Below are 27,991 nucleotides of genomic sequence, written 5' to 3'. Positions count from 1 at the left end.
TTTGCACAGTACAGTAATGATATCAGATATCCACAGAGTTTCATAATGTAGAAATCTTATCAGTCAGTCATTTGTATGACATAGGGCAGTTTATTGAACTTGTAAATGAGTTAGGAGTCATTATGCATGACCTCAGTTTTTCTACACTCACAAAACCATAAAAGTTTGAACATTTATAATAATAATTTGCTGCTTCAACATTACATTCAAAGCTGTAAATTGTTATAGCTACATTTTGTTAAAAACACAATATTTACATTAATTGTAATACACAAATTTTATATTTGGCATACTTACATTAATCTCATCATTTCATTTACAGGTTCTCAAGTACTGATTAATGTGAATATTTAATCTCAAAAAATTTCCACAACAAATCAAAAAGTAAATCAACCATACAAAAAATGAAACATATCCAAATGATACCAAAGCTACCCACGCCCACCTCCACCCCCTAAAAAAAAAAAAAAAAAAAAAGAAAGAAATTTGCACAGGATTGAATTTATTAATATTTTATGCCAAAAAATGTCTCCGCTTTTACAAAACACTAAAATCTGCCCGCCACGGATTGTGGCTGTGCTGAGAAGTCAGCTCACGTCCTCTTTTTAATTAAACAGAAAGTAGATGTCAACTGTACAAATATTTGACAGTGATTAGTTTGTAAATATTTTGCCAGCACAACATCAGTCCTCGTGTGTTTTAAGGTCATTGCTGACAGTGAAAATCTGCTCCAATTACTGCTCTGTCAAATAAAGACTTTTGATTAACAGTACAGGTCATAATGTGGACAAGAAGCTGTTGCTTGTGCTTTTGTGAAGTTACATCTTATCAGTGGGTTAAAGATTAAGTTCAATTTTTGGGGGGTAAAATTAATTATTTACTTAAAAGAAAAAAAAAGAAAACCTTTTTCAGCTGAGCTTCTCCAAGTTTCTTAATTCCAGGTCCCGTTTAAGAAAAGGAAGAAAAAACAAAAGATCTTGACAGCACACTGTTCAGTTTCCTTTGGCACATTACTCCCCCCCTCCCCCTCCCCCTCCCTGTTGTCATATACATCATGCAGGAGGAATAGGGTGTGTTCACATTAATGGCAATGGGCGATGTAAAAATTCCAGTTTCTCCGCATAGAAACCTCACCTACCTTTACCCATGTGTTTGGTCCAGACTCTTGTTGTCACTGATTTAACAATGTAAAGCAGAGTGGTTTCCTCAGATTTCAAATCCCAGTTTTCTAATTAAACATAATCATGTGAAGTAAAAATCGCTGTCGTTATTGTGCCAAGGTTGCATTTGCGGACATTTTTCTATTCCTGCATAAAAATGACCAAAATACGGTCACAGCTGAGGTCAGATTTATAGAATCAGACAACGCAGGTGTTACAGCATCTTTTAAATTCCATCCATTTTTGTTAGTATTAGTTTGAGGTTTTTGTACCATTGCTTATGTGGATATGACTAGAAGAACACACCCTTGTCTACTACACTTCAATGAAATGCATACTCGAGGCCTCTAGCACCTTTTTTTTTTTAGCCGTACAGTATACAAATATACTGAGTTGTTAAGAAAAGAAAAAAAAAACGTGCAAGACTCACAGATAAAAGACTCTGTTTCCAATACTTAAGGCAAAACAATTCTCATATATACCAATATACATATATTTGAGATTATTACATCTATCAAAACTGTGTTTTTCTAGTGTGTTCTGGTAAACGTATGGTGTGTTACAACTGACCGCGGTGAGCTATTGTATGTACTAGAGCTAAAAGTGCAGAACGATTAAGTCAAAGTCAACGCAACGTCCTCTAGTAAATACAAAAGAAACTTTGTGTATCTGCCAGTTTTTCAGTTTCTGGACTGCCTGTTAATCTGTGGGCTTGTGTCTTTTATTGGAGTGTAGGTCAGGAATGCCAGATTGAATATCACTAAAAAAAAGTGAGTGCCATGTAGAAAAGTGCAAAATATGCCAGTTTTTTCCACCACCTCCTTTCGTGTGCTCCATAACCAGTGCCTATAGCTGGGACACCTTTCTGGGCAGAGGCTTCGGTCTGGGGACTCGAGGGTCGGCAGTTCCGTCCAGCTTCATGCTGCCTGTGCGGAGCTGGTGAGGTTTGGGCGGCAGGGCCGGGGGGTCCATCTGTGGGGGAATGGAGAGGCTGTAGGGAAGCGGCACGGGCCTGCGGGGGTTGTTCCTCTCGTAGACGCTGTAGGGCGGCGGCGTCTTGTTCTCTCTGCGGATGGGCTCGTCCGAGCTGCTGGACACAGAGTTTGGCAAGGTGGTGGGCGGGGGCAGTTGGTGGGGCGGATGGTCACCTGTGGGGAGCTCGGTGCCTGAAGCTTCGGACACACTGCAGCGACTGAGCGAGGATATGCCGCTGCTGTAGCTGCCGGACAGGACTGGGGAGTTGGAGACCAGACTGGCAGATTGGCACTCAGTGGGCGAAGGGGTGAAAGGTGGCACTGTGGTCTAGATGGAATGACAGGAGATTTGATTTAAAATACTTCACATTTCACTGCACAGAGGAACAGCTTTTTTTGGCACGTGGCTTAGATTTCATCAACAATACTGCTAGTGATGCTATGACCAAATCAAATCAATGCAGCTATACTAACCTAAGCAGGGCTGCTATTTTCTCCTAGTCAACAGAAAATAATCTTCCTGTTAATGTGAGAGTATACCAAGACTGCAATGACTGACATCAGTGTTTGGGAGTAGCTACAGACAGGATCAGAGGTGAAGCTGTTGTGAGACTTTTAATCAAAGAGAGGATAAAATAAGCATCATTTTACTTTACAGTATGCATATCAAAATATTCACTATTTCCAACTTCTTTTGCTGTGTTTCTTTGGCTCGTGTGAGCATTTGGCTTTTAAGTTGCTAAAAAAAATAAATAAATTTGAAGACAAAGTCTGCAAAAAAAAAAAAAGAAATGAAAAATGATAAGATTTTGTGATATTTTCTGACATTTATTTTGATAAACAATTAACTTAATAACTAAAAAAAGTCAGTGGATTTATGAAAGAAAAGGAAGTAGCTTCTACTTTAAATGTCTTGGCTCAAAATATATATTTTTTTCTTTTTAATTTCATTTGAACCAGTAGGCGTGAAGTGAGAACGTTACCAGAGGGGGAAAAAAAACAAAAAACAAACAGATCAAATTATAAAAATTATACTGCGATACTCAGGAGGATCTCCATCCTAATGCTGAGTATAAATGATAATTATAACTAATCAGAAAACAAGAAAAAATGAGAGAATCTCCAGATTTTGTTAAATCTGCAAATTCAGAGCAGAACAGGAAAGGAGCTCTTTAAAAACACATCCACAGTTTGAACCCTCAAAGTTAATTTTTCTCACCTTAATAATCAGTGCCATGAAATACCTTCTATGTATCAACAAAACCTGAAAAAGTGCATGACAGAATCAAATAATCTTGCCTATTTATCATGAATCATGTATGATAAGCACTTGACCATGAGGTGGGCCTCCTCTGTGAAGCTGCCTTAAACATGTGTGCTGACACAGCTGTGCAGCAACAATAAATAACCTTAAAAACGCAGTCAGTGAACAGGATGAAAGGACCAGGTTTCTCCACTCCATCAGCCGGCCCTGTGCATCGAGACGAAAAAACACAATATGCTGCACTTCCCTCCAACAAAAATCCGATCACTCATCAAAATGTTTTTCTAAGCAATTACACCACGCTGCCATTATATCTGCTGAAAATAATTGGATCTAGTGGAGTATACAGTTGATCAGTAAGGTTGCATTGTTCCTGCCACAGGGGCATGCACAAAGAGATGTATTTGACATGCACGACTGCGCGAGCCTTTTCACATTTGTCCGAGCGTGATAAAATCTGTATATTTAATACAGTGCTGACAAGTACTTTAAACTCCTGACCCAGTTTTCCACCTCTGGAGATGAGTAAGTGCAGCCCTGTCAGACTTGCACCATGTGTTTTCTGCGGGTTCGCTGCCGTCCTGCGGTTTGTGGTCTGGTAATAGGCCCCTGGCTGCACAGAGTGATGTGCGCGTTTGGCATGGGTGCGCTCATGTGCCAGATAATGGGGCCTGCTGGAGGTCCACGGAGGATCCATCTCAGGCTGTGCTGTGACGGGCAGTGGGCACGCCGCTCCAGGCCTCCTCTATCGCCGCGTCGAGTGCACACGCGTGCGCAGACAGACGTGGGAACACACTTCGCCATGTACAAATCTGATTGACAGAGCGTGCTGAGTGCCAAGCTGTCACTCACACTTTGGGATCCAGTGTCTTGCTCTCTCTCTCTTTCTATTTCATACACAGGGGGTGGGAAACACACACAAACAGCCGCATTCATGGCAGTTGTCACACGCGAGGAGACATCACACCTGCGACAATGCTGCGAGCTCAGCACCCTTGCTTGTGACAAACAAGATAGCAGCTAGCAGAAAACTAGGCGGCGTTTCAAAATAACTTTTTTATCCTCATTAACAGCTCGCTCAGTGCTTAGTTAACCTTTCCCGAACCTCTTCTGTATTTGCAGACTGGTATTAAAATGATCATGTATAAATCAGACCTTGGAGACAAAGTGAGCATAATCAGTTTATAAGTAGATAAACAAAAAAAAACAACAAAAAAAAAAACACTTTCAGGTCACAGATATGAAAAAAACTTCTTTCAAAACACTGTAGTCAAGACGCTGAGGGGAACATTCAGTGCAGCACAAGGAGGTCTCATCACATTAATAGTAAAGGGAGGAAAAAAAACCCCACAACAAATAGGGTTCAGGCTTTGAAATTTAAATTCACTGACAGATACATCTATCTGGTTTTGCATATTTTCAACAAGCACACAGTGTGACATCCTCCCAGAGCTTGAATTCTAACACTGAAGATGACAGTCGGCTTCTACCAGGTGTACATATACTTAACACAGTGTATGCCCTCAAGCCAGAACCATCTTTTGTCCAGTCTGGGACAGCTGTGACATGAAAACTACCAAATCAGCAGTGCTGGAGCTGTTAATGGTTTCACTGAACAGTAATGCAAAGCTCCCCAGTCTTATGGCTGACACAGAGTAGGATAAAGACCCTGCAGCTGGTTAGCTAGATGACACCAGTACAGGAAAAATATCCCGAGGCTGTCGCTTAACGTCTGTCAGGCTGATTATGAGTACGATTCTGACTTGCCGACAGATGAAGCCCAGTCGGATTGGGTTGTTCCCAGTTGGGCTCAGTTGGTGTTTACAGTGAGCAGATTAAGGGACAGATTTACCAACAGCCTGCGCCAGTGAAAAAAGCTCTTTTGGTGTTGAAAAGCTACTGTTGAGATTCACTAAGTGTCACTTTTGGGACTGAAAGGCATGGATGCAGGTATTTTTTTTTTAGCTAGTCTTATTGCATACATCCAGTTATGCCCCAAAATACTCACACCCCTATGAAAAATCCAGTCTTTTCCAATCTCTTCTACAAGATTGTTTCTCAGTAAATAGGCCTGGAAAGCTTGTAAAAGTTGGTGGACTCATGAAACAGAACCAGTACATCAAGATTCTCAACAAAAACATGGAGCAATCTGTCAAAAAAAGCTTGGACTTTGGCAGCAAGACTCTCGAGAATTTGTGAAGAGAACTAAAGACCAAGGTCATGGCAATGAAGCCCTAAAACCTTAAAGACCTAGAGAAGCTGGCTAAAGAGAAGTGGGCCAAAATCCCAGTGGACACTTGTAGAAACCATGTGATCGTTTTCTACAAGCGGTAGCGCTGGTCTCTGGCTGCATGACCGCAGATGCTCGTCTCTGGATGAGTGATCTGGAACGATCATTTCGTTGTGTGCGTTGTGTGCACAACGACAATGAGTTGAATCTAACATCTAAAATCAGCTACAAGAAGCGTTTGGAGGGGTTATCACAAATAAAGGCTTTGCCACTGATTACTAAGAAAGCGCGTATGACTAATTCTGGACTTTTTTCTAAATCTTGTCAAATAAAATATTAAAAGTTATTAAATACAGCGCTTAACAAATTTCATATCCCGCCTGTCATTAAAAACAAAAAATACAAATAATATAGAAATCTGTCAAAAACTTATTTAAAACTCAAAACTACATTATTTATTAGGTCAATAACAAACTGAATTCATGTTCTTATACCCAAATTTGAGCCGGCAGCCTGGATTTCCCCAAGAAGTCAGAAATTAATCAAGTATAACTTTAAATCACTAAAACTAATTTTTTCTGCTCAGGAATGCAATTAAATAACTGGAATTTTGGCATCTTAATCAAAAAAATAATAATGTGCTTTACTATTTAATTCAGCTTTTTTTAATAAAACTGTAAATTTGAAAATTAATGGAGAACAATAGTAATTATATTTTAGCAGTAAAAATATAATTTTGATTAAAGAGCCTGTGGATTAAGAACTGGTGGATTAACCATTACAGAAACTAATTACCAGTGTTGTTAATTTAGGGCAGCTGTGGGATAAACCTTACACTGGGTGGCGGTCTAATACATTTATTAAGCACTGGATATTGAAAATTCATTGACTGTACTTCTTACAGCCTTATTTCTCCGTCTCATTATATTGTGCAAGAATATATTTACCAAAAAGTAAAGAAACAAATAAATAAATAAAGGATAAAAATCTACCCCCCCCCCAAAAAAACAAAACAAAAAAAACAAAAAAACAAACAAAAAAAACAAAAAAACAAAACAAAACAAACAAAAAAAAAAACAAAAAACCCCCAAACTAATTCAACACCGGGATGCATAATTTTCGGCATAACTGGATTTGTGGGAGTTGCGACTGATGCGACTGTGATACTCCTCAATGGGAGTCTTAATTTATTTGGAATGCCGGGAAGCAGGTAGCTGGCACAGATGGACAGCTCAAAGCTGGGAATGCACCCTGAATGTTCAGAGTTGAGCCCCGCATATTTCTTTTCCTTAATACTGTAAACAGGCCCAACTTTACTGAAGCACAGCGCATCTGAGGGAGGCTGACAATCCCAATAAAAGACACATATAAGCATACTTCTCTTATTGTTATTGCAGGCAGCAAGTTACTCGTTATAGTGAACCAATCAGTTTGTAGTGTTTCAGGGTTTGTTTGTTTGTTTTTTTTTTGTCTTATTCCTACATCAGTCCATGAATTACAACTATGAAAACTCTAGAGAGCATAAAGACTTTTTCTTTTCTTTTCTTTTTTTTTACCCTTGGACAGATCTAAAGTGTTTTAGTCTGACTGGGTTATTAAGTGTGTTGTATAGTGGATTGCCTCTGTTGTTAGGTATGTGCTCCTCTCTGACTGTCAAAGAGTAGAATCTGATCCAGTCTTCAGGTGTGTTTTAGCTAGTTATTAAGTGTGTGACCCACTTAAGCATAGTCAGGCTGTCTCAGCAAAGGAAAGAGAAACAAAACCCCCCAAAAAGGAACCAACCTTTTGCGGTGATCTGGATGTGGGGACAGGGGATTGCGGCGTCATGTTTTTAGCCGAGGAGCCTGCCAGATGAAAGAGAGTAAAGAGAGGTAAAATTCAAATTAGAGAAGTGTTTTCTTCCATTTACAAGGATGACACAGCATGAGTCACGCAATCACACACACTCGGAGCAAAGAGGGGCAGTGGCTTAAAGCATCAATGAATCAAATAAGCGCTGATGTGCTGCAGGTCCTTTGGACCGCCTTAAGCTGTTTCTACATCCAACAGCTGTTACTGCGCTATGCAAAGAGGGCAGAAAAAGAGGAAAAAAGACTCCATCTGCTTATTATGCTGCTGGGCAGTGCAATACATCAGGAAACACCAGGGAATAAGTCAACACGGCTGCTTCTTTAAATAAGTAAATAACTAAAAGAGAGTTTGAGATGTCGGTGGGAAAAAAAAAAAACTGTTGTTGAAAAGTAATGACATGCAATTCTCAAGGGGATTGAAAGGAAAGAAGGAAAAAAAAAACTGGGAATTGACTGGAATTTTAATTGGCATTAATTTCAGCTATCTCAAAGTCCACAGAGATTTCCACACTTGTTCACAGCTGAACCAAACATCTCATAGTGGGAAAGATCAGCAGCTGATGCCGGTTAGTGGAGGAAACGCTGCTGTCGCTGTAAGAGCTGAAAGCCAGGAAACAGTGCCTTAGATGGGAAATGCTTTAGTGGGAAGAGGTGGTGTGAGCACCAAGTGTCAAAAGTCAGACTGGAAAATTAGTACCATTCTTCACTGGAGGATTTTCTTTGATCAGCTTTTTTTTTTATTACCTGAGTACGGTGGCCTAGGAGGAACAGGAGGGCATAGCAATCTGCCACCAGAGTCAGAGGAGTTTGGCATACCCTCTTTGACACTGTCTAGGCTCCAACTACTGGGAGCGAGCCTCACTTTAGAGTACACAAAAACACCACACGTCACACAACAGGGTATGAGTTACAGAACACAACATGAGAACACAGTGAAATGTTGCACATTTTAAATGGATGGCATGATTACTGTCAACATGATGATTATGATCAGATGACTGTCACATGTTTAAACTGCAGCACTAGCTTCACATTAATGTAAAGTGTTTCCTGAGTTTAGAGCACAGAGACAATTTCAATCCTTTAAAAGATCCTCAAAACAGAAATTTTCAATCAGCTGCCTGTGATGAGTGATCAGATGCAACAAGACTTCCATCTGCCAAAATTAGAACCGTTTGGATTATTACACATGACAGAATCCTCTCCTCACTAGTTTCTAAGGGAGATGGAAAAATGTGATGCCACATACTTCAGGATTTAGCAAATCCTCCATTAGAGACTCGTGACATTTGCCGGATTGTTTGTTCACAACAGCAGTCCTGATTAGGCAAGTTTTTTCAGTTTTTGATTGGTCTAAAATTATCCATAAAAGATGTGTTTTTAACTCTGATTGCTGCTCTTCTAGTGTTCAGTCTTCAGGAGCTTAAAAGCTACCAAGCAGCTCCAAAATAGTATTAATCATCATATTTATTATCTGGCCTGGTGTCCTCTTCTGTTCCAATATAATCTGCCAGAGTGAATTACCTTTAGCCTTTTGACAATAATGGCTTGTGTGTGGTTTTTGTTAAGTTTAATTTTTTTCATGTTTTCATTTTATGTCTTTCTGATCAGTCAATTTCTTTTTTCTTTTCTTTTTTTTAACAGATTGGGAGGATGAAATCTAGTCATAATTTTTGGTGTGTCCTGTGCAATTTCATTGTGCTGATTGCACAAGTTGCCATCAAAAAGCTTTGAAATCTCAGCCCTAAAAAGCAAAATTCTTACCTGAATTAAACATATCTGCATCACAAGGTTTGTTTTCTTTAGCTGCTTCTACACCACTTCCTGCATCCTGTTATTTTTAGATCCCCGTCTCACCACTAGGCCATGCGATTACACCATGCACCTCAAACTTATGCAACTCCTGGACCAAACTTCATGTCGAAAAATCATGTCTTCAGCCCAGAGACCAAAGAGAAATCTTCAATGGAAGAGTCCCCGTTCCCCAAGCCGAAAAGCAGCTTTAGTTTAGAAACACAACCAGGGGCGTGCTTGTGTCTGCTTGTCCAACATTTTCTGAGTTTTGCGCTATGAATTTGTCGCCTGGGGCCAGAATGCCAACAGAGCATTTGAGTTAGATCACTCACTAATTTTGCATTGAAAGAACTCAATCGATGCACACCACCACCACTACCACCAGATTTGGTTCCCTGCACTTTGTTCTCTTCCTCAAAATTAAATTCAGATTGAAGGACTGCTTTGACACACTCGAGGGGAGCCATCGCATATCACAGATGCACAAGAGCAAGTGGCCGCAACATCCTCACTCAATTTAAAAAACAGAGCCCCGCTGGAAGCCGTCCAGGGGTTCCCAAACAGCCAAACTTGAAGAAGAAAGAGGCAGAATTTAAATCAGGGCGGACTTTCAGGTTTTTATGGTTGAAGTCACAAAACTTTCAGTTTGCAGCTCATAAATATGCTTTAAAAGCCTCCCATAGCCTTTTTTTTTTAAAGACATCTCAGACGCTGTTTAGTTCTGAGATTTAGAGGTCACATTCAATCACATCTTTAGCTCTCAAGTTGCTCCTTCTAGTCTCAGCGCGCAGACGTTTCAGTAAAAATAAAAAGTAATCAGACACCATAATTGACATCACACTGTGAGTGATTACTTAGGTCACAGCTTCTAAAGTTGTGGTAGCCTGATGTCTGGACTCAGCTACTGAGCAGCCTTTTCTTTATTATTATTATTGTTCTATCCCATTTTACAGCAAATGTAACTGCCACTTGTTCACTCGCAGGTTTCGTGTTAATTCTAACACCTTTCATTACCGTTATGTGTGCGAAGGTGTCTCGTCACCATATTGTGCACCTCTCACTGCATTATTTACAGATCACAGCTGAATCTCACGGAAAGGTGCGTGTTTGCGTGCGAGTCACAAGGAAGCCGCCGCATCCACGCTCTTCACTCTTTGTTTTAAAGTGTTGTTTCTGCAGTCCTCCATAATTATTTAGCCAACTGTTCTGAGAACTGTTTTTTTTTTTTTTTGGCTGCGAGAAACAGCAATGATAGAGGGGAAAAGGGTGCGCTCATTTTATAATCAAATGATTCAGGTATTTTGAAATTATAATGGGGGCTGTAAGCGCTCTGCTCAAATGGCAGGCATATTTTCCCCAGAAAATACGAGACATATGCATCTCCCTTTGTCTGTGCCGAGCTAAATGACACAGAGTGGGCTGAACTAATCCATATGCACTCATGCACAGGAATGTCACACATGTCCATCAATATTGTAGGAATAGTACCTGCCCTTTTTTCTTCTCTTTTAGAATGACAGATGATGGAAAGCTGTAATCTAGTCGGTGTGTATGTGTTTTTTATTGTGTTTGTTTGTATCCTGAGGAGCTCCCAGAAGAAGTTGTGTGGGGGGGAAAAAAAAAAAAAAAAAAAAAAGATTTCACTCAATCTGTGGTCAAACTGTGATACACACACACTGCATGTCTGGACAGATAAAATGGCACTCTGTACAGTGGGATACACATCAGTGAATACTGCTTTTTCTGTGGTTAGGGTTTGTGGTTAATGGGCACACGCTGGGAACTCGATGTGGCGGTGCGATGTACGGCGGCCCTGAAGTGCGAACGCGACAAGAAAAGTAAAAGCACGACATTTTGTAAAACATAAACAAGATTTTAGAACACACATTTCAGACGGCACAGAGATATTTCCAAAAAACACAAAAAAATAGGAAGGACAGGTTTTTTTTTTTGTTTTTTGATTGGACGGAACCTGGTGGCAGGTTGATGTCATTTCCTCTTTCTATATTTCTCTCAGAAGCATCTTGGTCTGAACTTTAAGTTAAATTTTAAGTTAAAAAGGACAGAATTATTAGGAAAGAATATTGTTTTTTTCAGCTACTGTTGTGTTTTCTAAAATGTTGTTTCAGTTTTTCTTTCATCTTGCATCTCAGGCCCACCACAGGAGTGGAAATAAACCATCTCTGAATCGACAATAAGAAACTTAGAGAACAGTAAATAAGTTTTAATACAAAAGAGCGACTACATAAGATAGCATCGTTTACCTGGAAGAACAGAGAACGCTTCGAGTGCAACTGAAGGACATAAAAATATGTTAAACAAAGTGTTTTTACCTTTATCAGGCGCTGAGAGGTTGGGGTCACTCCTTGGTAAAGTGGTATCACCTATCTGATGAGCAGGGGCTCTCTGCACAAAAAAGAAGTTGCCCAAATTACACACACAGTTCACAAAACTGTATTTCGCCAGCCTTAAAAGCAACAAGAGTTTAACAAATTCAATTGAAATGACACAAAGAGCCACAAAGAAAGACAACTGGGTGTAACCTTCACACCAGACATTTGGATTTTGTTGAAGTAGGTGACGACCCCCCCCCCCCCCCAAAAAAAAAGTACAAATAAGCTCCCTTATTCTTACTCTGTTGCTCTAATTACAGTAAATGATACAAGTGATCAATGTCTCTAATGATCAATATTCCATTAGCAGCTAACAGCGAGTCTTTCATTGCTGTCAGGTTGGAAATAATTGTTCGGCTCTCTAACATCAATACCTCCACACTTCAAATGACTCAACACAAACAGGGGGAGAAAAACAGGTGAGCAGTGACAGGCACTGACCGCAGGAGATGGATGGCCTTGAAAGACAAACATTATTTTTCTGTTATCGTGGCTTTGTCGCTGCAGATGGAGTGTGTGATTGTGTTACACTCTGTCCTTCATCGAGAAAAGAAACTGCAATATCATGGCGTTCTTGTCGGCTTTTGTTATTGTTATAACATTAGTTGGCTGTACAGGATCCCCCCCCCCCCCCCCCAACAGGAATAAGCAGAGTGGGACTGTTTGACTTTAATAAAACATGAGTAACATCAGCAGCTCCTGAAAAACTGCACTTCTCAGCTGCGAATGGCCTCATGGCATGTGCCCTCATCCAGAAGCCCTTTTCTTTTTTTTGACAGTCACTCACTGAAATATGTTGTACTTTGCAAAGGTGACCTTCTTTTCTGCCCCAGTATGCACCTTATGTGTGGCTGCAGCGCTGGACAAATATAGAGCCACCTCTTGTTTTGCCTTTTTGTTCAATCAGGCAGCCACACACTTGGATGACAGGTTGGGCCATGAGCACGACTAATGGTAACAGGACCATCTGTAAGAGCCACAACTGAGAGGAAAATGACTTTTCCTCATCCATTAAACTCCTAAGAGAGGAAAAAAAAGAGCACACTCACGTCACTTTGAAGTTGGTAGCAGTGCTCAACCAGTGTTTGGGAAAGAAAACCAGCACCAGAGTTACTGAATTCAACCAAAAACCGACCCAGAATTCGAGAGCAGAGTGATATAAGCTCCAGTAGATTATGCTATCGGTTTTCTCACCACTGTAATCCTCAGCTTTTGCCCGCCGTTAGTGGTGCATGAAACGGGATTTCAAGCTTGGTGGCTGGATGTCTCTTGCCGAAATCCATCATCGGCACTGCAGCCGAGTTCTCTTATGTTTTTATGTATGTACACACTTGCGCTGTTGACTCTATAAAAATAACTTTTTTCATGCATGTTAATGCTTTTACTACTAATAAATGAACATTGTGAGGTCAGGTTCCAGCTCACACCATCGAAAACAGTAACTTTCACTTCCAGACATAAGGCCTGATCACCTTCCCTGCAGCTCTATTGCTACAGTTTCTCTCTCAAGAGCGCCTATTGTTCTCTTTCACAGCTCAACTTTTTTATTCTTGGACTCTACTCAAGTAGCTTTGCATGGGTCACAGCTCACAATATTCCCCATTTATCTTATACTGGACCCACGCGCCATCCCAGTTCACCCTTTGCCCCACCCTTTCTTTAAGCCAACTTTCTTCTGATTAACTGCCCTTCACAAACAGAGGGTTTAAACAGCAGGTAGGTGGTGTTTCTGTGCTCATAGCTTACTTATAAATATGCGAACCTCATTATTTGACACTTTCTGAATTAACAGGTAGGCACCTTAATGCAATACAAAGGGGAAAACAATTCACGGCTCTGGTGTCTCTTTGCTCGCGTGTTAACAGTCACTGAGGTGTACTGCCAATTGAACATAACACTTTAAATGCACTCTAACAGTGAACATGTAGTATTATGACATATGCACTATTTCTATAAAAGGCATAATTGCCATATTTGTACGTGCAGATGAATGCGTGTGCTAACCTGTGCAGGATCGAGGGGGTTAGGGAAGATGGCACTGACCGGTCTCTCTCGCGGAGACAGACAGGCATTTTCTCTGGAATGCTTGTGTTTCTCTGCCATTTGAGGCGATCCTGGAATGGACAATACGAGACATTAGAGTGGTAACAGATACACATACACACACACACTAGTAAATAAACAAACACATAAGGGACCAAACGGGAGCAAGGTGTTAGGGCTATTACCCACAAATACTGGCAGTCAGGAAAGGCCAATCTCTCTCCCTCCCTCCAAGCCTCTCCACCATTCTTTCAGCCTCACTACTTCCACAACATGATAAATGGCCTGGCCACTCCTACACAAGCACACACACACACACCCTCTCACCTCCTCTGTTACACTGGACAATCACTACAGAGACATGTGCTGCAGTTCGACACTATAACATATGTAACACACCAACGGAGATGAACACAAAAGTCCGCCCCCACACACATGTTGATACTTTTTTTTTTTTTTCACAGTACTTCTCCTCAGCTGCTCGAGCTATTGTATGGATCTTGATCCATTAGCGAATGTTACAGCACTTGGAAGGCTATCATATGAGTATGAGATGCTGATTGTTGGCTCTCATTCAGATAACACCACAGCAGCAATAATTCTCTACATGCTTTATGGGTAGACAGAGGGCACTTTTATAAGGGCGTCGGCCGCTGTCAGCACCTTGCCAAAGGGGAGTGTGTACGCTTCCATAAACGTCTTCATATATTCTTACTTTTTATGATGGGGATCAAGCAGAACACATCGAGATGGGAGCAAGAGAAGGCATTAGGCATTCAAAATGCACTGCAGAGGAGGCTTGGATGACACCGGCTTGGACAGGAGACTGTGTTGAAGTCCAAGAGGGATACTCAGCTATAATGATCTCTTACTCTCTCTTGCATTTTCACTGGCTCCATGTTTCTTTCAGCAGCATTTCTTTCAGCTCAGCTCAGCTCAGCTCAGCTCATTTCATTTTTTTTTTTTTTTAATCTGGGCTCATTTTGTATTCCTTCTATTTTTCAGTCTCGCACTTTCCATTCAATGCTCCATTCTCATTGTTCTCTTTTCTTCCCCCGTCAACCTAATCTGCGTTTATCCCTAGCCGTCATCTAACCTCCCAAACGTCACCAGACAGGATGCTGCGGTGATCTGGGAGAACATTGTGTCAGTGAAAGGTCAAAGGTTCAGTCTGTCCAGCTGAACCTCTGTCTGCTTCCTCTGTGCGGATTGAAATATCAGCTAAAAGCCCATTGTGTATCATTTTTGTGGAATAAGTGGTGTTGCTGAGTGCCAGCCTCACCTCTGGCACTGGATGGGGCTGAGCTGGTGACATTGGGCGAGGCAGAATGGTTGGAGCTGAGGCTCGAGGTAGATGGGCTGGGCTGTAGGTGGAAAAGAGAACAAGAATAAATACATCAATGCCAGCATCTGCACCAGAATACCATGGACATTCACAATTAATACAACATTTGTCTACAGGCTTCATCCTAGGAAAGTTTGCTTAGCTTATAGTGAATATACGATTGGCAAAGCTGAGCATGTGTTTTTAGTCACGTCTTTATTGTTGGAGCTTTTGTCTGGAATATTTATCTTTGTCTCAGAGAATTAAAGAAAGAGCTGAAAAAAAGAAGACAACATTTTAAAGTGCCAAAAACTGCAAATCCTGAACTTGAGGCTGCTTCCAAAAGTGACTTAACCCAACAGACACCCAAGTTAAAAGACCCAACATCACATGAAGAATAAATATAGTTACCATCTAGCACAAAAAAACCCCATTTTGATCTCAGTAGCTAATTTATCCCTTTATGACAACTCCACAGGGGTTTGACACTTTTTCTAACTCATCCATTTAAATTTTATTTAGGCTTAAAGGTATGCATTATTGGAGATGTGTTCTTTGCTAAATATGTGACACAGATGACACAGATGTGATGCAAACTTTACTTGCTCTGTAAAAAAAGAAGAAGCACAAAACTAACTCTGCAATAGGATCAATCACATCCCTGACAGCAGAACCCCCCCCCCCCCCCCCCCCCCCCCCACCCCCACCCCACCCCCATTATTCCAGGCCTGGCAGGTGCGGGAGACAGCCTGCCAGGAGTTGTCGGCAGCTTTCTGAATTGGCCAAATCTAGTTTAGATTAGACTCCAGCGGGGCTCCCCGGATGGGCCCGCACAAAGCACTGTGTCCTTTTTCGATATAATCATGACAATTTGCTTGGACGGACAGCGTTTCACACAAGCAAGAGTGGAAGATAGAGAGAAAAGGGTCAGAGGAGAAATAGGAGTGAAATAGAGTGAGAGTGGATTAAAAAGCATTGCAAGTGAAATCTGAGGGGAGGAGGAGGGCAAATGCCGGGATACGGACTCAATTTACTAGGTTAAGTGCCTTTGCATGGGCGTGTAGGCACAGGCACAAAGGGAGACTACCTGCATGTTGAAAACTTCATCCGAGCTCTCCGATTGCCCTGTGATATTACTGACTTCATTGGAGGCTTGAGATGACAGAGAGGACGAAGAGTAACGGTTCACCGCAGGGTAGCTGAGGGGGCTAAAGAGCGAAAGAGACATGGTTATGGTGGTTTTCAATACAGGGAGTGAAGTTTTATATATTATGTGTCATTATCTTTAAAAGGTTGCACTCACCAAAGATTTAGCAGCAGTAAGGCCAATAAAAGGGGAAAAAAAAGACAAACAGAGAGACAGAAAATGCCATGATTAGACGAAGGCAATTGATACATCAATCACAGCATTCCATCAAGCTGCCAAAAGGCACAAGAACAAGATGTGGCCTGGTTGTCTGTTGCAAACTAGAGAATAAAAAAAAAAAAAATCAGAACTCAACAAGCAAAAATACGAAATGTCACAGGGAGATTGAGGTGATGTGTGCGTCTCCATCTTTCCTGTGTGGCTGTGCCCCACGGGATCAGACTCTGGAGGCAGAATGTCGCAGGTAGACGAAGTGGCAGGGTCACTGAACACATCAAAACACGCACACACGCACACGCACACGCACACCACATCCCTGTGGGTGCCAGCCAAACCACCCACACCTATTGTATTGAGCTATGTCAGTAAAAAAACTGCAGAAGGCAGAGAGAAAAGGCACCGAGCGTGATGTCTGAGGTGAGATGGAGACACAAAAAGCAAAAGAAAAGGGAAGTAAGATGCGGACAAAGGTCTGCACTAAAGGGCACACTTTAAGACAGAGTAAAGCAAGGTGAGCGAATACCAAGGAGAAATTTTATGCACTCCTGAAATGGAAGTTAAAGAGCTTTTTTGGGTGACTTAGCATAATAAACTACAGAAGTAATTGACATTGAATAGCAATACATTTTCCTCAGTTGTTAATTTAATTAGCTGAGAAAGCCACAGACAGGAGCATAAAGCACAGAAATTAAGAAAAGAGTTGTCACCTCCGCCTGGCAACTCCTCTGCCGCCATCTGGGCTAATGATGCTGGGCACGGAGTTCCTGCACGTTCGTGGGCTTCCGTTGGTGAAGTGCACTGGGCTCGCGCGCACGTAAGCTGGAAATTCCTGGGGGGGGGTTAAATTGGGGAAGAGAAAGTGCACATGATTAAATGCTTCTTTGTGTCAGCATGAGGTATGTAAATAAAACACAGAGTATGCAGATGAGGGAAGTTTGTTTAATGAGGGGTGGCTTTCCTCTTTAGAGGAATAAAGGGGTCATTTACTCAGAAGCCTAGCACAGCAGCCACTTTCTAACTGTCACATTCGCTGTTTGTTTCCATTAAGACTCCAAGACTCTGGTAAGTAATTTGAGGAAAATGAAGTAAAACATGTGAGACAGCTTTAATCATCCTCACACATCAATGGCAGTCATTAAGTAAATGAACCTCTGTTTAACATGATATTTGACTCTATCATTCGCTGCACAGCATTTAAAATGCTTTCTTAATGTTGTGGCCTACCTGTATGCCCAGACTGGATTTCATGAGATGAAACTGGTCCACTAACTTCTTGTGGAGAGGTCTCATATCTTGAGGGACAAACTTCTCGTGCACAGCGAGGCCGTACTCCAATATATGTGCCTACAAGACAAAAACAATAAAACAGTGTTTCACATAGTGCACCCTTCTTGAAAGTCAAATTCAGGTGATAAAAATGATTAATCTCATCTTTGTATTTAAAAGATATTATGATCACAAGCAATATTTCTAACCTGCTCAAACATGAGTTCTCTCAATCGCCCGATCTTTTCTCCGTCCTCGGGGTGATTCATAATGTAGTCCTTCACGAAAAAGGCCTGCGTGGAAGCAAAATACAGAACGTCTGTTATGTATGCGCTGTTTCAGCAGCGCTACCTGCATCTCAGCCCGCCTGACAAAGTGAATTAGCATCCACACACCTATTTTTTGAGTCCTCCGCATTTAAAATGTTCACAAAAACGGAGCAAAGATCGAGTAAAATCACATCCCACTCAAATGTGGGGTGTAAAACCCCTGTCTGGCAAATTTGTGTTGTAATATTAATATCAGGTTCAGTGGGCACAATTAAAGCACACAGTGGCTAAAAATAGAAAGCGAAAAATACCACGCCGAATGGATGTTAGTGAAATCAAAGAATTGATTTTGCTTTGATTTAAGAAGCAATTTGGGCTCAGATTTTAAAAGCCCCTTTTATATCACTTTCATTCGTGTCACTGCACTCTGCTAGAGATCATGTCGCTTTAGAAACATCATCCTTCTTGATTTTGGCTTGCACACTGTGCTTTCTATTCACTTTCCCAGACACTGCCTTCAAAAAAAAAAAAAGGCGACTTAAAGGAGAAAGCGATAAGATGAAAAATGCTTCGGTCTGCTTTGACTGATTTTTTTTTTTTTTTGTCGCATCCATACATTAAATGCAAGGTTTTTCCCTGTTTACAATGCCATCAACACTTGTGGTGTGTCTACAGATTATGCTAAATCCTTTTCAATCTGCATCACAGTACACAAAGAATGGAGAACCGATGAAAAGACCCAGCTCACAATCTGCTTATGAATCTGCGGCACAAAAACTGCGATTGAAAGGTAAGGGGGGAGTTCACTAAAAAGATCAGCACAGCTCCTCTCTCAAGGACACAGCTGTCTATCTCCAAAGAGACACTTAAGAGAAAAGAAGCTGAAGGCTGCTTCAGACATATGCACTCCCAAACACACACATAGATCCCTATCAAAGGACGCATGCAGCTTACAGACTGAGCCTTCAGTAAAATAAGGAGCGTTATTATTCAAGACAGACATCCTCAGATCTTTATCAAGATTGCATAAATTAGTATGCACTGTATATAATATTTTTTCTTATTAAACTGTGCAACAGAAAAAAAAAATCTTATTGCATAAACATTATTACTCTAAGGTAAGGTAGCAAGTCCAAAGAGAGAAGTACTGAATTTCAGCAGGAAATTCTATCCGAGACCCCCAGAAAAGGCAGCAAGAAATAATCAATAATCTTCTGCAAATGATGGAAATTTCTCGTCAGGCTGCGGGGAGTGAGACCTCACCACAGAGTGGCTCAGTTAATCATTAGAAAAGTCCAATTAGAGACGGAACGCTGAGGGGAGGGGGGAAATAAATCAGACAGCATTCCCCCTCAAGGGTTTCAACTCAAACTACAGCAATAAATCTGAATATTAATAACGACAATTTCTCCTTCATTTGGAGCCGAGCAAACCTCCACAGCTGTCAATCGGCATTACGCGGGTAAATTAATAGATTTATAGATGCAGTCTGGGGGGCGCTGCATGAAATATTCTGCCAAGAAAAATGAGTGCCGATAACAGTGGCAATATGTCTGCTGCAGAAAAAAAAACAAAAAAAAAAACAGTCAAACCTGTGTCCAGGTCATCCAAAAATAATAATAATAATAAAAATGTGTCACTTTCTATTGTTTATGAAGTGTAAAAAACTAATTAGAAATGATTTGAAGGAGCTGGTGGTCAGTTTTTACCCAGAGAAACATTTCATAATCCTGCAAACAGCATCTAAAACAGGTGGAAATATTTTGGAAGCTGAAAAATTATATATATAATTTTTTTTCCCCAGCAAAATACTGGCAGCAAAGATGGAAAGCACTTCTGAGATGCTTATTCCGGGGGCTTTATCAGCATCCTACAAACCTTAATAGGCTACTTATACAGAGAGACATGCTCTTCACTCACAAGTACACACATACAGTATATGTTCTACACAACACACAAGCATTGTCACAGCAGTTGCTATGCGACACAGAGAAGGAACAGAGTTTGTGAAGAACAAAAAACATTTTATTTTGGATTTTTAGTCTTTCTTTTCAGTTGAGCTCCTAATGGTTAGTGTCTCCACTTGAGGCGCATTTAGAGATGCAGCTCTCGGTGAGATTGCCCATATTTCACTTTTCCATACCAATCTGTTACCACTTCACTGTACAAGCTACGTTTATGCTACACTACATTTGTATGATGCCAAGAATAAATTGGTTATGAGTGTGTATTTATAGCGCTTTTATTTAGCTAATCTGGTTCGCTGCCTCCTTGAGAATTCAACTCTGTGCATAATAAACTTGTCAAGTCCATTTGCTGAAATAGCAGCAAAAGGCGGAGCTGTCTCTGCTTCTGTGGCGTTAGCATAAACATACAGACTGATGACTCTTATCAGCTTTACTAGTGAATGTAGCACCATGATAGGAACAGCAAGCAGCACAGTTGTTAAGATGATAGAAAAGAAAACTTTTTTTTTTTTTTTTTAAATATCAGAGGTATTTATTATTTTTTAGCAATAATCACTAGAACACAAAAAGATCACTGATTTTTTTTTTTTGAGAACATTGATTAGAATCTGTAATTTTACCCCTATTTTGGGGGTCAATGGGGGCCCTTTATAGACTCAAACTGAATAATAGAGAATATATTAACACTCATGAGAAAGTTCATACAAGGTAACAAAAATATATAATACAGTTTATTTGTAATAAATGTATTTGTACAGAAAAACAAAATTAACATATTTGCTGTTTGGGGGTCCATTAGGTGTACAAAAAAATGCATCAATGGTGACAAAAATTTTTCTATTCCCTATTCAAGGTCTTATTACCAATAATCATGGGAACTTAGAAGAAAAATTTACTGAACTGTTTTTCTGCAATTAAACAGAATGTGTGAAAATTCACTATTTTTGGCAGATTCTGGGGGCCGAGGGTACCCTCAGAGGTATTCAAGGCAAATCAAACTTGAGAAAAATCCACTGAATGGTTTTTGTGTGATTTCCAGATGGACCAGAGCGCATTGCACGGAGTGCACTGTGCAGGACAATGGATGGCATTAGTTCTCTGGACCTCTGGTCCACAGGACTAAAAAAAATCTCGAGAATTCAGCTTGGTAAATGATTAATTTGTGCAACTGCAGAAAGGCACCTAAAAATGGTTGGATTTAGGCTCTGTGGGGATTAAAAAGTTTACTTGTACATTTCGTTCAGTGAGATAATGTTCACAAACTGATGTCACTTTTAGGATTTCAAAGTGTAAATGCAACAGCAAAAAGTAAAAACATGCAAACTCATTTCCAGGTTTTAGGAGTCTGCATCCAATCCGGTATAGTCCTTCCTCCCATTCTTCTAGATGCCATTATTTGACCTGACCTCTCTTTTCCCCTCAATCCACCCTACCATTCTAACTGTCCACTGACCAAAAATAATTCCATCTATCGACCTATTCCTACACTACCCATCCATCTCATTTTCCTGCTTCCACCCCCTCTAGCTTTCCACTCATCCATCCACTTGGTCAAACCTTCACTCAACCATCCATGCATCCATCCATCCATCTGTTCATCCGCTCCACCCTCCACAAAATCCTCTCTGTCCATACATCTCTCCGCTTTAAGCCACCTTCATGCATCATTAGGTAATCCATATGTCACTGCCTCTCACTCCTGCTTAGGTCTCTAAAACCCTCCAACCTTATCCTCCAGGAAGCTATTCATACCTCTTGGTAGCGGGCCAGCCCCCCGTTGACTGCAGCGTCGATGACCCCGTTGAGGCACATGGTGAGAGGGTTGATGTTCTGCATCTGCCGGCTCTGACACTGGGTGATCAATGTGCGCAACTGTAAGTTCTTGTTCTCGATCACCTCAATGGCATTCTCCAGTGGGCTTACCTCCACCTGTGTACGTGAAGGATGGAGAAACATTTCATTACTTCACAAGTAATATCTGAAAGCTAAGATATCTAACTGCGAATACCTTTATTAGTCCCACAATGGGGAAATTATAGTTAACAGCAGTTTGAACCATATTAGTCTCTACAAATCAGGATATTTCAGCCTCTGGTGCTTTAGTTTTGACTACTTTTGGTCCCAGAACAGAGCCACGCAGCCATTACCGGAGAAGATCAACTGTCATCTTTTGACTCTTTACTGAACTGCATTAACCCTTTTTTTCCCCTACAATGCATTTATTTGAAAAAAAAAAAAAGCTAAAAGTACAACACTGCCATAATAATTTTGACCTTTTAAGTTGTAAAATGGTAATGGTAAAACTTTTAGCACCAGCTTATTTACAAATAAGGCAGTCTACCTGACAGCCTGTACTCACTCTCAGTTTCTAAGAAATCAGTCGTTTTAGAAGTAAACACTTGACACCAGCTTGTTCTGTCTAGAGTAGCTTTATAAAGCCTTTACACTAAAAACTGCTATCTGAGAGAGCGTGAATCAAAACAGTAAAGTTGTGAGCTGTAAAAACCTAAATAACTAAAATAAGCTACAATACTTCATAAACCTAAAGGGAGCTACAAAGTTAGGCCATTTTCATTATTTTTTTTGTCTTATTTACAAAAAAGCACCAGCATGTATCAATTTATCAGCCATTATTATAAAAATAATTATTATAGCTTCAATAGGAACTAAGTAATGTTTTTTAACATAGACATTAATTTATAGTCACTTTAGCAGATACTCATGAATGCACAGAGAAATATTCTTCCCTTCATCCTGCACTTCTTTTTCTCTCTCTTTTCTCTCACACAAAGCTTAATCCTTTAGCTAATTGAGCTTTTGCCAATTCTGCATTTTAAATTCTACTGCACTGCACAGTCATCATAGGGTAACACTGGCTTTACAACCCACAATTTCACACCCTGCTCAGCAGCTGTGAACTAAAGAATATGCGCTTAGACCATCACCAGAGACACTGTGTTATGTTTGGCATACACTGGACAAAGCAACATTTAGAAATCCATGGAAAAATGACCCTTAGAAATCTGAATGAGAAGCTCTGAGACAAAAGATTTATGTGTAACAGTGTAGCAAATTGTCTCATGTCAAATATGATAGGAAAATGTCTCTCGGGAAAAAATTCCCAATACAAAAATCTATTCTAAAAATTTGACATGTCGGCAATCAAAGCAAAGCAGTTTGGCTTTAAGGGTGACATCTGATCAAACCAATGGTGGAAACATCCAATAGCCCCAAACCTATGACCGAGGTCATTATTGTTCTGCAGTCTAATGACTTGGATCAATACTTGTGTATTGGCTGTCATTGCTCTAAATTGCAATCTGCAAAATACGAAAGAAAAAAGTATCACTGTGTCCCTTGTGTGAGATGTGTGTTGCGTTTATGCCTTCACGGTTATTTCATCAGGCGTTGTCACACTCACCAGCTCTCTCTTTTCGACTTCAAACCAGCGGGAGATGCCTGGAAGACTCTGGATCAGAGTCAGGGTTGTCCTCTCTACCCACAGACTCTGCAAATACATCCATGAGCATTAGCTGATTGCTAAACATACAAAAACATCCATAACTACTTAGGCCCGCTGTACACATGCCCTCTATCTCTGGCAAACTGCTCAGGATTGGATTACTGATCCATAGTTAAAGGAAAATATACGAACACCTACTGCCAAAAAAATAAAATAAAATTTACTCATTGGTCAGATATAATGCCATATGTCTGATCTTATCTCTGACACTTATTATGCTGTCAGCCAGCATGCTTGTCAAACTGCCAACCTCTCACAAGGTCATTACGACAGCACGTAAACTACGGAACTTAGAATATTAACAGCAGGCTATAAACATAATAGATTCACAGTATAGTGAAGCACTCACAACAGTGTTTACTTGTTAAGAAAGTGTTGTGTTTATTTGTTAAGAAAGATGGATGGTAAACTGTAAATTTTTAGGGGTGATGTGTACTGTGTATTTACTTTTATCATAAAGTACATGCAACTTCTCAAATGTGAGGATTGGTTGTTTTTGTTTTATGCAATTTCAACTGGTCATCGGACAAAAATAATCATTTAAAGAATTCACATTTGTCACTAGGAACTTGTGAAAGACACTCTCAAACTTGTCATTAAATACTCATGTGCTTTAAAATTAACTCGTGTTAAAACAGATTAACAAAACAAAGATAAAAGCCCAGTGAGCAGTGTGTCTTTATTTGACAACTAGTGTTTTTATGATAATAAACTAGGAATCCACACCTGTGCGAGTAGTTTAATGGAACTACTAGAATGGGTAAGAGCCTACAGCCATGCCTAGCTGTTCTGGAAAACTGTGCAGTGGAGCTTTGACCTTAGTATTAAAAACTGCCTTCCTTATAAAGGTCTACAGCCTTCTGAGTACTTAACAAGAACAACTAGCCATGATAGTTTCCAAAAACTGCTAGCATGGTGAACTGCAACCTCACTAACACAGTGACTCTATGCTAACTGCTAATAACGGTGTTCTAACTTGATCGCAATGACACTTTGATGTGTAGGGGTCATAATAGTCTGTTAGCTTTAGAGGCAATTGCTTTTCAGTCCTAATTAGAATAATAAGATTATAAACTAATGGGTATGTGAATAGCAGTATCATTTGTGTATTTTTACTTTTAAGCCAAAGAATGTGCAGATGTAAGTTACCTTAACCCCCACATCTTTATTTTATTTTATTATTATTTTTTTTTATCTTTTTGACAGCTTTAGGGGCTTTTTTTTCAGCTGGTCCTTCTAAAGGCTTTCCAATGATCAAGATGCTAACACAGTATAACTTCATTTATTTAGAACCAGTATCTTGCTCAAGGACACTCTGGCAGAGCAGATGAGCACTGACGTGCACTATTGATCCAGTGTCCACAGGCTGAAGAAAGGTCTTCCGACTCACTACACAACACTGCTGCCCTTTATTGATTTTATGCTTTTTAAGGCCAAGAACCCCTCCTGAACAGGTCTTGAGGGGAAAAAAGGGAAAAAATACCACCCCCCCCCCCAAAAAAAAAACCCTACTGCAGTTTATAGGCAGGAAGTTGAAAGGAGAATCTCACATAAAAAAGTAATTTCTGTCATGCAGATAGAAAGTTTTTTTTTTTTTAATCTTTCTTTCCTACTTTAGTATATTACCATATCCTGACTGTGGCTTACTGCTGCCACTATGTGAAAGTTTATCGTAGATATTATTCCCATCTAAGGACCAGAAATATCCAGTCTGATGGAAATGTGATATCATGATTAAATTTGGCCAAATAGCCTTGATGGAAGTGAGATGAGAAGGCTGCATGAAGCGTGTGCATTAATGCAGAATATTTATGAGAATAATATCTTCGTCTGTGTGTCGGGTGTGTGTATCTGTTTAGAGTGTGTGCAGCTGCGTGACTGTGTGAAACTGAATCACGCTGTACAGACTTCATTTGCACCAAGCAGTACACGGCTCTGACTAGTACCCGAGTTCCTGTGTATAATTACTGATACCAGAGTCACAATGAATAAAACATGCACTATACACAGAGTAATACCTGAGCACTGGTCCAAACTATCATTCCCTGCATGGCCCATGATGGATGAACAGTGCAGAAAAGGAAGTAAATGAAGCTGTTTTATATCCGTGAAAATGTTAATGTCATAAATGGATGAAAAAAACTTGTTTTTATAGCACATAACGTTTTGCAATGACTCCAGATTCAGGCCTCTATTTTTTTTTCCCCCACTTGAAGAGAAGATAGAATTAGATAAATGCAGAGAAATTTCCTTTACCTTAAATTCATTCTCCTTGTCTTTGGTGCCCTTGTGAAAGGGCCGGTCATATCTGAACCTCCAGATGTGATTAAACTTGTAGAAGCTTTTGATGTTGTCAGGCACTCCATCTCTCTGCAGCACATCCTGACTGTCGGGGATGGGAGTTACAGCATAGATCTGCAGGTCTGAAAGCACCGGAAGTTAAGGAAAGTGCAAGAGAGAGCGACAAGGGAAAGCACTGCAGACTGAAATGAAATAAATCTTCAATGACCTGGAAGCATATGGGAATTTTAAGATATGCTCACACAAAGATGACAAAGGCACACACGGGGTGTAGCTGTGTGTGCAAGTACAGTATGTCACTCCTTTAATATGCTTATGTGTATCTTTAATCAAGATATTGGCCACATGTTTGCTGACACAGACACAATGTCCTGCTAGAGAAGAAAAACAATACCCACTAATGTATTCTAGCACCCAACCAGTGTATCAGCCAGGTGATATTAGCCATTTGCCGATACATCTGTATTCGCACTTGTGACTGCCGATGAATGAAAATTTAAAAAGTAAAGAAGAGACAGGAGAAACACCCTTCAACTATTTTATGAGTGTTGATGTTTGTCCACCAGAGGGCACTCTGCATCTCCCCTGTTTGCAATGTGTTTGAAACACAGCAGCTGATCCAAACAGAGTAAACAAGTAATCTATGATTTGTAACTATAAAGCAAGTTTATTTTTAAATTGCATCGTCAAATGATCTTAGTATGAACTCCTAAATAACTACACTATCACCAGATATTGGTATTGGGCTTAAAAGTCCTGTATCTGTCGGGCTGTAATGCATAGTGCACATCAAAATATGGTTCAAAGCATGGATAATATGTATGGATGAGGTCAGTGAGGGGCCTACAGCAATCTATAAAACATGATGGAGGCTCTGTCATAGTTTAGGGCTGCATGTCAGCCATTGGTGTTGGGGATCTTTTAAAAGTTGAAGGAATTATCAAGGCAGAAAAGCATGGTCAGATTTTGATCCACCATGCAGTACCAGCTGGAAAACATCTGATTGACAGCAGCTTCATTTTTCAGCATGACAATGATTCCAAACACACTGCCAATGCAGTCAAAGCACACCTGGATAGAAAAAAAAACACACAATGGAACATTATCAGTCATGAACTGACTTCCCCAGAATCCGGACCTCAACATTATCGAAGCAGAGTGGGATCATCTCACCAGAACGGAACAAAAAGGTAGCAAACATCCAAAGAAGAGCTTTGAATGTCCTTCATGGAACCTCGAGAACTATTCCTGAAGACTGCTTAAAGAAATGACAGGAAAGCTTGACTAACACTGTTCAGGCTATGCTGAAGAATAAAGATGGTGATAGCAAATATTGACTTTCAAGAATTGTATAAACTGTTTTTTCTTTAGTTATATGTTGTATTTCCATGCATGTTTGCACGTTTCACTATTTCACCTTTGCAGCTATTTCCCATTTTCCCAGCACGAGAAACTTCACACAGTATTTTCAGAATACTGTGCAGTATATAGTACATACAGTAAGAATTGACAGCTTGAGTAGTGGAGAAAGACAGAGGAATGAGAAGTGATTGAATATAATTCCGCGATGCTCAGCCTCACCTTTATTATGAGAAACCCCTGCACTGATGAACAACTATATCAGAGAGAGAGAGGACAGCTAAGGCACATGAATTCATATGCATGAGTGTTTATATCAAGGATTTACAGATGGGCAAGCAATCAGAGAGACTATTGATTGGCGTAATGTGAGAACAGCACACACAGCAACGCGCTACTTTATTCAAATGTCATTTTGAGTGGGGGGAAGCACATTACATGTAAACATATTAAAAAAAAATGAAAAGGACACCATAACTTGGGCTATTTTCCCATGGGATCTAGCGTGACAGGTATTCAATCCACTGCTGCTCAGTCTTCATTTTTTAAGACACACCTGGAAGATTGTACAACTACAACTTTCACAGTTGCAACACTACTGCGTTGACAAACCTTGACACCCTCCAGACAGGAAGACATACAAACACCTACCAAAATACTTTAAACCTTTCTCTGGTTGTTCCTGCTACACTAAGACCACATTTTGCTGGGATGACACACACATACACACACATAGACTCACAAGGTGAAAACAACACCAGCCTCACTGTCACAGCTGGTAAACATGTCTCTCTATCTTCAGCCCTGCTCTCTTTTAGTGCTGTTTTCTTCAGTCTTTGTGTCACTATGTCACTGAGTCTGCCTATTTCCTTCCCTCTTCTATCTAGGCCAACAGTTGTCCCATACAC

General features: G+C 40.3%; 1 protein-coding gene across 2 annotated transcripts in view; it reads right to left on the bottom strand.

Annotated features, from left to right (window-relative positions):
- Positions 1 to 461: 461 nt before the first annotated feature.
- The window catches only part of dock4b (dedicator of cytokinesis 4b), a 130,916-nt gene continuing 103,386 nt past the window's right edge, over positions 462 to 27,991 (bottom strand). For both annotated transcript variants that reach the window (XM_030720153.1, XM_030720154.1), the window contains 13 exons: positions 25,680 to 25,846; positions 23,322 to 23,408; positions 21,653 to 21,829; positions 17,874 to 17,957; positions 17,623 to 17,742; positions 17,106 to 17,227; positions 16,120 to 16,231; positions 14,991 to 15,072; positions 13,670 to 13,779; positions 11,606 to 11,678; positions 8,223 to 8,339; positions 7,411 to 7,472; positions 462 to 2,462 (listed from right to left, as the gene is read on the bottom strand). In XM_030720153.1, coding sequence (XP_030576013.1) covers positions 2,007 to 2,462; positions 7,411 to 7,472; positions 8,223 to 8,339; positions 11,606 to 11,678; positions 13,670 to 13,779; positions 14,991 to 15,072; positions 16,120 to 16,231; positions 17,106 to 17,227; positions 17,623 to 17,742; positions 17,874 to 17,957; positions 21,653 to 21,829; positions 23,322 to 23,408; positions 25,680 to 25,846 — 1,769 coding nt within the window. In that variant the 3' untranslated portion in view covers positions 462 to 2,006. The remainder of the gene's footprint in view (positions 2,463 to 7,410; positions 7,473 to 8,222; positions 8,340 to 11,605; positions 11,679 to 13,669; positions 13,780 to 14,990; positions 15,073 to 16,119; positions 16,232 to 17,105; positions 17,228 to 17,622; positions 17,743 to 17,873; positions 17,958 to 21,652; positions 21,830 to 23,321; positions 23,409 to 25,679; positions 25,847 to 27,991) is intronic.

The sequence above is a fragment of the Archocentrus centrarchus genome, chromosome 23, assembly GCF_007364275.1.
Source record: "Archocentrus centrarchus isolate MPI-CPG fArcCen1 chromosome 23, fArcCen1, whole genome shotgun sequence".
In the NCBI taxonomy this organism is placed as follows: Eukaryota; Metazoa; Chordata; class Actinopteri; order Cichliformes; family Cichlidae; genus Archocentrus; species Archocentrus centrarchus.
The sequence above is the reverse complement of the archived record's forward strand: the minus strand, read 5'-3'. Positions and strand labels throughout refer to the sequence as shown.